This window comes from Copadichromis virginalis, linkage group LG7, assembly GCF_057382275.1.
Source record: "Copadichromis virginalis isolate Kocher_CV1m ecotype Utaka linkage group LG7, C_Virginalis_male_GT1.1, whole genome shotgun sequence".
In the NCBI taxonomy this organism is placed as follows: domain Eukaryota; kingdom Metazoa; phylum Chordata; class Actinopteri; order Cichliformes; family Cichlidae; genus Copadichromis; species Copadichromis virginalis.
The window spans coordinates 54,886,335-54,901,288 of record NC_140624.1 but is presented as its reverse complement, the minus strand read 5'-3'; the positions used below and the strand labels follow the sequence as shown (position 1 = coordinate 54,901,288).

The following is a 14,954-nucleotide window of genomic DNA, read 5'->3' as shown; positions in this document are numbered from 1 at the left end:
ACCTTGGCCACAACTTTACATCTGCACCCTGAACACATCACAAGGATGGGAAGAAAAAAGGATGTGTCGAAGGTGTAGGAGGGATGTCATTGTTTTCTTCTTGAGCAAGTATCTCCATGCAGTCAGCTGGAAGGACATGCCTATTGGATTTAAGGTGCTGGGACACCATTAGGGACTTGCCCACTTTAACCCCATTTGCAATCAAGGATAACAAAAAACATCGATTACTGAGACTCTGGGATCACACAAGCTGTTGATTTAGACGACACCACAGAGCGATCAACACACCAACTAAGACACGAAAAACTGAGATTAAAGTCTGCATAGCTTCTATTTAAACACCAAGCAGAATATAATTTGGAACATTAGCCACCAGGAGATGAGATGAATCTTGAATGTTAAGCAGTAAAGTGGTTACACAACACTCTCAGACAGCTTTAGTTTTGCCTCTACAGATCTAATACCCCCTTTCTAAATCATTTAGACACACACATTGACTACTTACCTTCCACAAACATAGCTTTCATCCCCCCACACACACACACCGTGAGAGGTTATGAAGCGATTCTGAAGTGATCAAAAGTTTGGATTGAAGAAGGTGGCAGACGAGCAAAAGCAGCATTTGAAGTGCAATTAAAGGAGAAGAAAATGAATGGTTTGTGAAATGCAAGAGCAACAAGGAAGACAGATGACGCACGGCGATATTGATTCTGATGTACAAGAGCCTGGTAGGTTTAAAAGGAGCTGCTTTGTACCATACTTAATATTCATGAATAAATGAAAGTAGACTTTTCTTAGAGAGAACAAAACAAAGTTTGTTTTCATGTTGTCCGATATTTTTTTCCTCACACAGCCTCTAAATTTTGTTAGGAAGCAGTTTCACCTTTGATTACTTCCAAATAATTTTTATCAAAATTCAGTATGAAATTATACTAATCTCATTCTACCACAGATGTAGTAAAGTTTCTAAATGAGAAACCAAGTAAACCAACTAATGATGGTACAAATAAAGAAGGAGACCCCTTTTAAACAGCTCTACTTGTATTTAACCACAAAAAACAACACAAAAACCAGAATTCATCCATGTTTCACTCTGATATTTTAGGCACTAACAGAGATCATGGTCATGAAAATCATATGTTGGGAATGATATTTTCCCTTGCCTATAAAAGGACAAGTGAAACATGGCTTCCGAGCATCTGTGATCACTTCAACATTGGCGAGAGAAGGAAACAGACATTTCCTTCTCTTGTAAAGGATGTGAAACTTGCAGGAACTGGATACCCTGGCTTTAGTATGAGCTGCAGGAGCGATCTACGAGTTGACAGTACTCACACAGAAGCCCAGAGCTCCGTAGGGCTGTCCGTCCCTGACACTAAAGACCAGGGACCCTTGGCTGGCATGCATATCCCTACAGCTGCCGTAGTGAGACCAGCTCAGCGGAGCGTTATTGGAATTATAGGAGCGAGACAGCGCGTTCTGATGACACGGAACATCCAGCACCAACAAGTCAGTGGTGGCCATGCAATGCACCAAATGAGTGATGACATAATAAAAAACACAACAAAGAGGTTTAAAGCATATACAGACAAACATGCAGTGAATCACGTATAGTTTGCATATAGCTGGGTTAGTAGGCTACACCTAAATAGCTGATTCACACAAACATTTAGGTTTTGGTTTGTTTCAGCAGGTTTTGAGGTGACTCAAAGTAGGGATGGGCTCTTTATGGTGATGGTGGTTGCTTTCATTTATGTATTCTTTGCCTCTATTTGACACTACAGTCTTAAATTCTGTTTGCATTCAGAAGCACCAACAAAAACCAAAACTATGTGCAGAGTGAGATCCTGTTGTTTAAAGTGTCCTCCACCTAAAGAATATTAGGAGTTCATTTGTGGTCATGTTATGCTGGTGGGCTTTTATGGATGAAAACACACACACACACACACACACACACACACACACACACACACACACACACACACACACACACACACACAAGTTCTTTTTTCATAATAAAACTCTTTACCTTTTCCATCTTCTTGGCCTCGATGTGCCGCATCACCTGGTCTCTCCAGTCTACTGGAACCCTCCCTGCTCCCATTCCTCCCTGCATCTGTCCTGGCCCGTCGAGGAGTGAGTGCTCAGACTTCACCCTGGTGTTGGGCCTCTTGCTGGGGCTGCTGTGCTGGTAATTAAAATCGCTAACAGACATGGTCCGTTCTGGAAGCTCATGGGCCGGTGGCCTGCTGCTGTGAGGCCTGGAAGCTCCGGGTACATCGATGCTGTAAGTGCGAGCTGAGAGGGGCCTCTGCATGGCGTGACTCATTGCTAGTGGCCCTCTGGCGAGGGTGTGAATGTCCCTGTATGTCATGTAGTCTCCTTCGGACAACTGCATACGCCTTGGGTCAGACATGGAAGCTGTGGAGCTAGTGCTGCCTTGCCTCTGCAGGGTGCTGCTTCTAGGCTGGCCTGCAGCAGAATGAAGTCTCTCCATAGCCCACATCTCCCCAGAAGGTTTGGAAGCCATCGCAGGGCCTCTCTGCTGGGGCTGCAGAGGGTAAGGAGGCGCCTGATTACGGTTTGAGTAATTTGTGTTGGCTAGTGAGTGTGGAGGAGGAGCAGGATGGTAGCCTTGTTGCTCTGAAGCCATGGCTGTCCTCTGCCCCCAGAGACCCTCTTTAGACATGTCACTGTTTGTGTATTGTATGTTGTACTGAGGAGGAGGGGTTCCCATGGCCATGCTGGAGGAGACTGGATGTCTGCTTGTGTTGGCAGGAAGCTTAGAAGAGGAGAGCAGGTCTGAAGAGGACGCAGAGGAGTTGGGGTAGACCAGGAGAGTCTGATCATTGAGCAACTGGCCGGCTGACTTGCTCCTGACTATGCTCTGGCCCTGAGCTCCTGGCCCTGGCCCGGCCCCTGCCACCCTAGTCCCCACTGAGTCATCATCTCCATCAAAGGAGTACAACCTCATGGCCCCTGTTTCTATGTTGCTGATGCTGTGAGACTTCAACACCTGCGGGGGATGGCACCTTTTCTCTGGAGACAGTTCCTCAGTGCTGTGAGATAGAGACATGTCACTGCAGGCTGTCACGCCTGTCGAGGCCACGTGCACAGCAGCTGTTTCTCCTCTCATCCCTAGGCTTTTATTCCCCAGACTATCGTTGCAGTCACCTGCCTGTCGATTTCCATTCTGTAAATGATCCATGTTATCGTAACCCTCTTTGCTGTCCACTTCCTCCTGAGCTAACGAACCATTCTTGCCTTTATCCAGCTCATCCAGCTGAACCATGTTGTCAGTTGGCAGCTTGGTCACATTCATATTAATCTGGTCCCACTTGGTGTACGTGTCTCCCATACCATTGTTTATTTCCTTCTCAATGAAGGCCAGTCTGGCTTCCATGGACAGGTCGTAGTCTCCCATTTTCTCTGGTGGTGCCTGCTGGGTTTTTAAGAGGGCCTGGAGGGACGTTTCAGAGCCATTGCCATTATGGAGGAGAGGGGTGGTATCTTTAGGCTGGTTCATATTCTCATCTTCTTGCCTGAAATGAGGACAAATACTGAAATAGTAAAATAAGAGCAGGAGGAGCACTCCCCTCTTTAGTGTATATTACCATACGGAAAAGCACTAACCGGCTTTTTGGTAGGAAAGGCATCTTTGCCTCTCTCTCAGGTGTGCACAAAGAGTTGTCCTGGCTGCTGTCTGTGGTCAGAGACACAGAGTCTGACATGCGTGATGGAGATGAGCAGTTACTGTTGTTCTGGTTACTGTTAGCCACGGTGTCATCCAGCAAAGAATCTGCATCTTTCCCATCATCTGTTAATCAGAAATTACTGTCAGTGTTCTGCATCCAGACATTTCAATTTTCACTTTAGATCCTTCATAGTTACCTTTTTTATCCTTACTTAGAGTCACTACTTTAGGCTGGTTGATGGAAATCTCAATAAGAGGGGGTCTGAGCTCTGCAATCTTCATCTCGTCTTCTTCATCTGACAGCTCCTCAGAATCCTAAAGACAGAGGAAGCACTTTGTACTTCTTGTTTGTGTAACTGTGAGAAGTCCTAAAAATCTGAAGTACTGAATTATTTGGATTACCTCTAGTGTGTCCTCGTGGTTCATCATCGAGTCCTCTGAAGACTTGAGGGGGATTTTCTGGGAGCTGTAAGACTCAGAAGTGTCCTTTGCTTCGGGTGCAGAGAGATTTTGGCCACACACGTCGGCAGACACTTGGGCCTCCATGTTTGACGCTACACCATTGGGACAGGGGGCTTCAATCACCTGCACAAAAACAGTCCAGGTGATTAGTTATGCATTAAAACCTTATGGAGAGGTTAAAAAGGGAATTTAAATGAATCCAACAACATGACACCAGAAATGAAAGAGGCTGGTTTCTTTCCAAGTGGAGCCCTTCACTGACCTTTACCCCCACATCCTGCACTCCAATGTGGTTTCTCTCAACAGGTTTTGCTTCTTTGCTGGACTCATCACTCGACTCATCCTCCTTGAGCCTGTGAGCCACCGACTGGGCTGTTTTCACCATGTTCTTCAGCTCATCTGGGTATGGTGTAGGGTAGCGCTTCAGGTTTCCCTCCTACAACAGTTTGAATACACAGAGTTTAAAATTAAAGCTGACCAAAAATGGTAACACGCTGAAATAAATAAGACTGCTTTCATGCTAGAGATGACAGGGTTAAGCAGAAATTACATCCCATTTTATAAGACCCCATCCCCGCAGAGGAGGAAACAAAGTGAAGATTTGTGTCCAAAAAAGCCCCTGCTGCTGCGGTAATTCGTGTCGCCACTGTTGTTTTTCCTTTTCCAATTATATAAGCAGTAACAAATGTGCAGCACTAACCCTCGGGGGCGTTTCTCTCTCATCTTTGTCCTCGTCACATTCGAAGGCCACCTGAGCTCGGTGCTTGCGTTGCTCCTCCCACAGAGTTGGATTAAAGCTCTCAGAGTCAGAGTTTGGAATGTCTGTGGGGAAAAATAAAAATGCCAGGCAGTGAATCAAAATTTGTCTTTTGAATTTTTTCCCCACCCAAATTAGGACTTTTTAATTCAACCTAAATCTGTCACATAATAAATGTGACCACAAGATGGCGCAAAGGAAACACGAGGAATGCCAATAAACTGAAGGGAGCTGTGGAGGAACTTGAAAATTGGGAGTTAACCCAAAAAACTCCAAAAAGAACCAAACAGGGCTGTTAAACCCTGGAACTGATGTTGCAATAAATTCCTTTTCTATGATGGCATCCAAAAATTTCAAGAGAATATTTTGCTACTATGTACTAATCTTCAGTATGAATACTCCACCGTAAACGCAAAGAAGCAAGTTTGTGGTTAATCGGTAATGAAAAAAGCATGAAAGATTCAACTCAGTCTCTCTGTTTCACCATAACTCCTGTACGACTTGCCTGAAATGAAGCAAGCAGACAATTAGACGCTGTGAAATATTTGTGAAGGTGTCAGTCAGTGTGGTTTTCCTGTTGTAAAAAGCTTACTGCTCTCGATTTAGCAATAGAGAGACTAAGTGTGAAGGTGTGTAGTAGAATTTTCTGATAAGAGATCCCATTTGACTAATTCTCTGACAACATCAGCTCAAAAGATTACACACACAACTGTAGCTCACTTGACAACACCCCACAGCGTGAAGTCACAGTGAACCCGCTGAGTCACCTGCTGTGTACTCTCCATATCAACAAGTTGTAAAACATGTTAACTGCAGTCAGGCTGTGAATACTTCCAGCTTCCAAGCAAAAGAAAAGGCTTGATCGGAAACAAGCCCTAGCTAATAAACACGGCAAATGGTGTAAAGCCCGCCACAGGGCCGTAACTGTTCAGGCTGTGACAGAAATCCCCGACGTCTCAAAAAAGACTCGTGACCATTTCAGTAGCTCAAGCACGCCGACCACGAACCACTAATTACTCTAAAGTAAAGATACAACACTGTCAGTGTGAGCCGTCTGCTGTAAAAGGAAACCAAACAAACAGGTGCTTGACAAGAAGACGATGGCTAGTGTTTCCCCTGCTTCAGTCTCAGATAACAAGGTCTTTTATAAAATATGCATTTAGGGATCCTTGTAGGTCATCAAACTTTGTGAGGGTAACACAATATAGTCTTCTTAACACCTAAGAATGTCCATGAGAATTTAGGGTTTATGTCAGTGCTAGTAGTACTTAGTCCTGATGCTGAAACCCAGGTGGGTGAGTGAAGTGTTTGATAATCTGCCACTTACAGCTTGGAAATGTATATCAAACAAAGAGCAGTTACTCACATTCCTCAATCCTAATTTGCTGGGGGAACATGTAGTTGGTCAGCACTGTTTTCTGAGTCTCTGGATCTTCCTCTTTCTGGAGTGGGATCAGGGGTTTTGACTGTGTGGACAAAATATGGGGTTGAGTGCCATGTAAAATCAGCAGCTCTTTGACAAATACATGGGACATCAAAAACGTAAATATGGAAGAGAACACTTAACCGCAGGGGAAAATAACACATCACAAGATGGAGCCGTGATAAATTCAACCCGTCTTCCCCGAATTCTACACAGCTATTTCACGCCGACTTTCTTCACTTCTAATTTGCTTTCACATTACTTTAACACATCTGGGTGCCTCTTCCTGTCATCCATTTGTTGATGAGGCTGTTCTAAGCTTGCCTTAGGCCCCCGTCTGCATTGTTGCACCTGTCCAACTGCATCCATGTGTCTTAGTGTTGATGTAGCTGTTGCAGACTGCCTGTCTTCGCAGTGTCCTTGTTAGGAGTTATTTAGGTAGGAAAGTGATTGTGGAAAGATATAAGGACCACAAAATTTTAGAGATTTTATTCATTACAAATCAGACAGTTTATATAAGAGCAGGACAGCAGTGATGGATGCTGTGTGGATGACTCTACATCTTCTCTCTGCAGCATTCTCAAACAGCTGCAGTTTCCTGGGGACAATTTGTTAAGGCACCCAAACAGAACCTTGGGACAGTCTAGCCAGGAGAGGGGAAAAGGCATGAATAATTGATTTGAGAATGCAGTCAGAGTCAGACTGTAATTTGGAAATAAGCTGAACAAAAGCCAACACACTGAATCCACAGTGTCCCACAGAGTGTTCTCCATCCTTTCGTTGCCTCTGTATACTGACAATATGACCAGGTCAAGTATTCCTTTACAATAGAAAGTCACCCTGCTGTGACAAATTGGGATTATAAACCTTTTGCTCTCATGTGAGCCGACCAGACATTTCCTGTTAAGAAGTCCAAATTTCATGCACCTCAACTTGCCTGGTAATTTTGAACACCACTTTAATTCCGTCTGACTGCTGCAGTCTCGTCTTACAAATGCCCTCCTTGTCATTCAGATTTACACATTCAGTGGGCAAGGTTTCTTGTCTAGATTGCCACTCAAATAACCATTAAGGGGGCATTTTCTGAGAATCATTAGGATCCTTTTAAATTTGAAATACAGAATGACCCAAATGTGTTGATCAAGCAATACAGAGGTTCTTTATAATACAAGTGTTACTGGTGCTTCAACCTCTTTAGCTGTAAATGAACTTGTGCCAGAAACCTCTACTCTGTTTGAAAGACTGGTCATCCAATCTGACCTGCATTAGATCAGATGTCCTGGAAGTGGTTAGATGTACCTTCCTGCGAGCTACCGGGAAGGCTTCTTGATTTACAGCTGAATTTTTAGTGCGAGTCACAGACGCTCCTGCTATTGCTGTCCCCATCTGACACCTCTGAACCCAGAGGCCTTATTGTTTTATGCCTAATACTTGTGCAGCCTTACCTGATTTTCAGACAGCCACATTGCAGTCAGCTCAGTCAGTTTGGTGAAACTGTACGGAAGATTCTTCAACCTGAAGTAGAACAAAAAACAAAAAAACAAAACTCAGTCACCAAAACGCTTAAAACTGCTTTCCTGGGCGAGTTAAAAAAAAAAAAGTCAATTTAATTCATTTTGTCAGGCAAATTTGATCTAAGCAGGCCGACTATAAAAGAGAAGCCTGGAAAATGTCCCTTTTTTCTTAAAAAAGGAAACGATCAAGACCTTACCCTTTTTTCATTCTAATAAGCCTTCATCACAATACTGTAATCAGCAGGTACAATTTCAAACTCCACATTTGAAAATAAGCGTAAGACAAGACATTTGATTGCTTTTATTAACTGGTAGCTTTACATAGTGAAGGAATCACTGCTTTTAAAATGTCCTGGATTTAAAGTACGTAAAATTGATTATATATTATTTAATTTTATCAACTAATCTAACAATTGTTTTGTCAGTTATGTTGTGTAATTCTGATAAAATCTGGAACAAAATGTGTAGATTTCATAGTTAACATCTTGTTTAGTCTGAACAAAGTAAATAATTGCAAATAGATCTGATGCACAACAAAAAACAGAAGACTACAGCAATTGCGTGTTTGGATTTAGATAATATTTAAAATCAGGCCAGAGTTTCTAAAAAATACAAAAAAAATAAAAATACAACAAGCAGAGAAGGCTCACTTGTTGTTGCTGAGGTTGACGACTTTGAGCTTTTGCATGTCGCCCATCTCCTCGGGCAAAGACTCCAGCTTGTTGGAATGTAGAAACAGCACAGTTGCCCTCTTCCAGTTGCCCATCTGTGAAGCGAGCACACCAATGACTCTCACTGCAGACAGTGAACACACGGATTAAAATCTACAAACCGATGCGCACACTCACCTCGGGTGGAAGCTGGGCAAGGAAGTTGTGATCTGCAGCAAAGGTGCGCATATTGACACACTGGCCAATGGTGGCTGGCAACGCTTCAATCTCATTGAAACTGCAATCCAGCTCATCAATGCATGTCAGCCTGATGCAGAGAGACATGGCAAAAATCCACTTTAATGGCAGTTTTTTTGCAGTTAAATTGCCAAGAAGTTACCACCAGCAGCCAGACACTTACAAGCAAAGAAATACTGAACATACTGCTGCAATGGAGAACACCAATACATTTTTTTTAATTTATTTTCGTTTTTGCTCATCTCTGATTGGACATCTGCATGTCCACACACACACACACACACACACACACACACACACACACACACACACACACACACACACACACACACACACACACACACACAAGTATAACTTGAGACCTATTTATTAAATACAGTAAACGTGTTTATCTAATTTATGTAAATTATATCAATGCGCGCAATCTGGGATTAGACTGTGTGTGACGTGGTGAATTTATTTCTGCGGTCCTTTGCACAGTCACATATCCTACACTGTTTGCAGAGACAGAAAATTAGGTTGAGATGGAAAGAAGGATGATATGGTAGGATCCCTGTCTGTGGTACATTATTGTTCCTACGTGCTACAATTTCTTGGCTCTCTGGTTGCAATATCAATTTGTTAACAGGTGAAAAAGCCATTAACACCACCAAGTGGGCAGGTACTAAATTAAGATCATCTTAGCTCTAAACTGCCACAGACAGTCATAACAGGGTGGGAAATATTTAAGAAGATTACCAAGAGCAACATCAACTCCAAAGGAACGGCCAATGGACAGGGCTTCAATAACAATATTAAGATTTGTAGCTAAGCAAGCTATTACTTACTAGAAAGCTCAGGATGGCTGAAGGATGTTAAGCAGACAGCCATGTAATGTCTAGGATGTTAGCACAAGATTCACTTGGAGTTTTGCTCTTTCTGAAAAAGCTCTTTCAGACGGCAGCTGCTGGGCTTCAAACACATGCAGAAGAAACTGAACACAGCGCTGCTACCACATTTAGGTGGCTCTTTTTGTTAAGCATACTAACATGCATCTGGTTTCATTGCTTACAACCGTCAGTGCATTCTGATCTCTTTAAATTCTTCACAGAGACTATTAAATAATGAACAGCTAAGTAACTAAATAAGAAAAGCTCTGATCAATGTTACTGTACAGTGACGGTGAAACACAAATAGACTGATGCAAATGCAAATCTCAAATATTTCATGGGACATCCTTTAAGCGGAATTTTGCTGAGTGAAAAATGTAAATGCACGCTGGGTTTCATATTAATGCAAAGCAGCCCCACGTCCAGAAAGCTCATATGCTACAGTACCATGAAACGCCACAAGGATCTGACGCCTGTCTACTAAAAATACACCAGGGAAACAAAAAAACCCCAGTGGACAAGTGGCGAAGTAAAACGAAACCAGCTACATATAAATGGGGGAGGAAATGAGCTTGCTTAAACTAAAACCCTTGCATGGGATTAAGTTAAACCATAGGCTTTGTCACATAATCTACGTCAAAGTACATAAGGCGGCACATTCTAACATAAGGGGCAATTGAGGGTGTTTGAAAACAGTAATAAAAAACTGCACAGATACAATTGTTTTTATCAGGTAATGTAGATTTGTCTTTCTCATGGATGTTGGAGGGGATGGATTAAAAAAATAAAAGCATGGATTAAATGGAACCTAATCTTTGTCAACTGTGTGTCAATGATTCAGAGTAGAAAGAGGATCAGCGTGTGGACCTGGCTCGGTACTCAGCAGCTGGCGACTGAGGGTTTACCTGTATACATTAGACAGAAAAACCTCTGAATAGTAACACAGGATTTCATATCATTACTGTCTATGAGGGTCATGAGACCAGTGTTTACCAGCAGCCCTTCCACACGAAAAGCGCTATACAAATACAGGCCATTTACCATTTTTACCATTTACACTGAAGCAAATGGATGAACTGTCCTTAAATCGCTATGGCAGATTCAAAGACTTGACATTCATAACCACTCTTTATAACCATAGCCATTACTAAGCTACCAATCATCAGCGCGAGACCAAAACAAACCGAGCAGGGGTTGCATTCTCTTTAATGGGGATATTTACTTTTTCCAGAAAAACGTTTTATCAGATCAATGGATTCCAGATATAAAAAAAACGACACAATAATCCACTGAGCTCAGGGTTTACTCTGCTGTTATCAAATCTATTGCTGTGATGCTCACCCTCCAATGGAATCTGGCAAGTACATCAGCTGATTTTCATCCACTTTCAGTGCAGTCAGTTTCTTCAGGTTGCCTTTAAAAAAAAAAAGGAACAGAGAGCTAGGATCAGGAAGGCGTCGACAACAGCTCAGATCAGTTATTGACTATCACTTGCTGGTACGCAGGTACGCAGCAAAGAGGAAGATTCATTCATACTGTCAATACAGTAATGGCTATAGCAGTCGTCATCAACCATGATTTCAACAGCAGTGTTTGCATGAATTTAAAGGATTTTATTAGTCTTGTTTTTTGCAAAAGGGATAGGAGTAAGTATGCCATTCAAAATTATGACTGTCAATAAATATTATAAATGTAGCTTTACAATTTATTTCGAAAAATAGGCACCTATTTGTCAAAATTAACATTTGAAAAAGGGGAAAAAAAGTAGCCAACACAATTGTCAGCTGTCTGTCACCCAGTCGCACAGAGAAGTTGTCGGGCTCTGCACTGCTGAGGGTTAATGGGGCAGCATCGCTGCCACTGACACGTTCTGTTTGGGAGATTTTCCTTCCTACTGTCGCCAACTATAATAATAATAATAATGGATTGGATTTATATAGCGCTTTTCAAGGCACCCAAAGCGCTTTACAATACCACTATTCATTCACTCTCGCATTCACACACTGGTGGAGGCAGCTACAGTTGTAGCCACAGCTGCCCTGGGGCAGACTGACAGAAGCGAGGCTGCCATATCGCGCCATCGGCCCCTCTGGCCACTTGCTTATAGGGGGTGATCTGACTGTTGGGGTTTCTCCCTATTATTGTAGGGTCTTTATCTTTATAAATAACCTTGAGGTGAATGTTGTTATGATTTGGTGCTATAGAAATAAAACTGAATTGAAATCGAATGGAATGGGGTTCATTGGTTTCATAGCAATTGGCAGCAACCCCCACCAAGTGGCGCATACATTTTCCAGATGGTTGCTAGCTGGTCTGTAGGTCTGTGCGACAGAGGCCTTAATGCTGAGTTAACTGTGTCCCTCATGGCTGGAAGAAAACTGCTGATCCAGGTTGCTTTTTTTAGGCTTGCCCAGAACATCTAATATAAGTCTACATTATTGTACTCAATGATTTTATTTTACAGAACTTTTAACCTCATGTTTAAATCATATTTACCTTTGTGAGCCAATGTGTGTCTTTACACTGATTTAAAACCTGTGGAGTTTTGTTTTTTTACACAAATAACTTTAATCTTAATATGTATAATACTAAATATCAGTTTCTTAATTTTTGAGCAATTTATTTATTTTTACTGGTCACTTAACAACTTGTCACAAATGTAACCCAAATTGAATATGGTGTTTTATTTCTATTTGTCCACAAAGAAAAACAAAACGACGCAGTGAATCATAAATGAGTAAGCTGCATTGATATTGCTAAATGTTTCATACCCGTGACATTTGAATACATGAGTAATTGGAACCTAATTCATTAGAGATGAATAAGGGTTGGGTAAAAGCAATCCTGAGCTGTAGAAATATCTGAATAATTGTATTTCTTCTGTTACTCATAACATATTGTGATGTCTGTATCTCACTGTGTACTTCACTACAGTTTTATATTGTTAGCATAATTTGGTTTCATCAAAAACCAAAAATAACACTGAATACTGAAAAATAAGTAAAAGGTTATTATGCAGCACATCAGTTTCATGCTCTGTTGCAATTATATATAGATCAGTTTCTATTAGAGAAAATGACACAGAAAAATAAAGTCTTGTGGTAGTACTGTCCCGTTGGCTCACACTGCAAGTGCTAAAAGAGACATAGAAAGAGACAAGAGAGGCTTTTTCACTGATGAAGGGCTTGGAAAGATTTAAAAGCTGGCAACAGCTAAAAGAGAGTTAAGGTGTTTCATAACAGGTCTTCTAATACGGTGTGTGTGTGTGTGTGTGTGTGTGTGTGTGTGTGTGTGTGTGTGTGTGTGTGAGACAGATCTTTACCGATGGAGCCTGGCAGCTGTGTGAGAGCATTGTTGGAGAGCAGAAGGTCCTGTAGATTCTCACAGCCGCGGATTTGTTCATCCACCATCTCCAAGTTGTTCTTCGACACGTCTAGATACACCAGTTGTTTTAGTGTCCCCAACATCTGCACAAAATAAAATAAAAAGTCACCCTTAATTTATGCAGCAGTATGAGATGCAAACTGTGGCAGTAAATTAAAATGATCACAAACAAGCAGTTAACTAACATTTTCTGCAGTGAAGTAAATAACTATATATGCAGACATGATATAATCCCACAGTGGGAGACAATATCACACTTATTTTAGGTTGAAAACACTGTTCTGCTAATAAAATGAGTAACACTTAATGGTTTGTTTCATACTCCACAGACGTCATGGCTTATAAAAGGCCAGATTGTGATTACAGCTGATGCTACTGAAATGCTGGCAGCAGAACTAATGCTTTAATTATGACCCACTTACAAACAAGCTGGTCATTTGGATGAAAGAAGAGCCTCATTTAACAAATCCTGACTGTCAACACACCGACATAAGAATTCATTCATAGCTGATTTTTTTCTGGGGGACATATGCAAACCCAAAACTATGCATTTTGTTGTGCGAGTTCATCCTACGACAGAATCGCGTTCAAAGCGCAGCCCTCTCTGCTGGTTTTAGAGAGCTCAAAGTCTGATGTAAACTGACTGCAGCTCGTTTTGATGAAGACTTGAGGAGACACACAGTTTTGGGGGGTTGGGGGAGAATCGAGGGAAATAATCTCAAGATGATGTGTTAAGACGCAGCAGTCACTGAACGGGAATATGAGCGTATATGATACCCCAGGTAAAAAGGTCAGTTTGTTCCCGTCCATCCACAGCTCCTTGAGTCCAGTCAGCCACTCCACCACCTCAGGCTGCAGATGTAGAAAAGAGAAAGCACGTAGTTGTGAGCAAGCTAAAAAAAATGAATCACATTATCATGTATAAATGACGGTTCAGAGTGTAAGGAAAAGAAAAATTTCAACATACGTGCTTAAAAAACCAAAATAGGACAGGGAACAGATTAAGGAAGGACGAGGTGAGAGCCCCGAGCAGTGACAGACTGACTGAAAGATACTCACCACTTCAGTGAACTCATTACTCCCCAGGTCCAACCTCTCCAGCTGTGTGAGCTTCTGCATGCTTCTGCAGACACACAAGAAGGAAACATAAAAAACAAAACAACAAAAACACATGAATTTCATGGTTTACATATTAAAGAAGAAGAAAAAAAACAGCCATAAGAAAATTCCTCCTCTATGCCACTATCAGTCAGTTTTCATGCTGTTCGATTTGGAAAGCACACATGCTCCGCCTTCGCTCCTGTCACTGAATAATTTTATGTGGAAATAAATACCTTTTAGAGCTTAGGCGTGATAGAAATATGCTCTAAATAATGGAAAATGTGCCCTAAGCCTTGCTCCAAATTTTCTCTCACATTCAGGCCACAGGCTCACATTCTCCCCTACACTGTAAACACGCACTGCTTACAACACTGATTTAACTGACCACAGCACAACAGACAACTGGAGAGAAAATATTTTCATAGAGGCTTATTATTAGTGATTAAGAACAACTCTTTCCTCACAGATCGAATAACAAGACACCTTTGAGGACATTTGTCCTTTACTGCCAGCAGCAAAAAACAAAAACGTAGCACGTACACAGACACAGACACGCGCATGCGCAAATAAAAGCAAAATAAAAATAAAACATTTCCATTGACTGTCAATTTCACAATGTGAATATAAAAGTTGATTAAAAAGTATAATCCCAACCCTAAAGCAAATCAAGACACCGTGAAAACTGTGTTAGTGGAAATGTACTTGTGGGACAGAAATGATACCAAGGAACGAACAGCGTTTCTCCCCACACCACAAAAAACCCCACACCAAACCAAACAGCTAAAAAAGGGTGAGAAAGAGCTGTTTTGGCTAATCTAGAAAGTGAGTTCACCAGTTAAAAA

The 14,954-nt window shown here is 41.8% G+C and overlaps 1 protein-coding gene across 2 annotated transcripts in view; it reads right to left on the bottom strand.

The window, feature by feature from the left end:
• The window catches only part of erbin (erbb2 interacting protein), a 48,415-nt gene that overhangs the window by 2,345 nt on the left and 31,116 nt on the right, over positions 1 to 14,954 (bottom strand). The window contains exons 7-21 of one of the 2 annotated variants that reach the window (XM_085464235.1): positions 14,071 to 14,134; positions 13,789 to 13,863; positions 12,950 to 13,094; positions 10,969 to 11,041; positions 8,699 to 8,828; positions 8,501 to 8,616; positions 7,782 to 7,851; positions 6,280 to 6,379; positions 4,857 to 4,978; positions 4,419 to 4,592; positions 4,097 to 4,279; positions 3,892 to 4,009; positions 3,634 to 3,817; positions 2,030 to 3,542; positions 1,336 to 1,479 (exon numbers count right to left, since the gene is read on the bottom strand). In XM_085464235.1, the coding sequence (XP_085320361.1) occupies positions 1,336 to 1,479; positions 2,030 to 3,542; positions 3,634 to 3,817; positions 3,892 to 4,009; positions 4,097 to 4,279; positions 4,419 to 4,592; positions 4,857 to 4,978; positions 6,280 to 6,379; positions 7,782 to 7,851; positions 8,501 to 8,616; positions 8,699 to 8,828; positions 10,969 to 11,041; positions 12,950 to 13,094; positions 13,789 to 13,863; positions 14,071 to 14,134 (3,211 nt within the window). The remainder of the gene's footprint in view (positions 1 to 1,335; positions 1,480 to 2,029; positions 3,543 to 3,633; positions 3,818 to 3,891; positions 4,010 to 4,096; positions 4,280 to 4,418; positions 4,593 to 4,856; positions 4,979 to 6,279; positions 6,380 to 7,781; positions 7,852 to 8,500; positions 8,617 to 8,698; positions 8,829 to 10,968; positions 11,042 to 12,949; positions 13,095 to 13,788; positions 13,864 to 14,070; positions 14,135 to 14,954) is intronic. The other variant, XM_085464236.1, reaches the window with a different exon arrangement.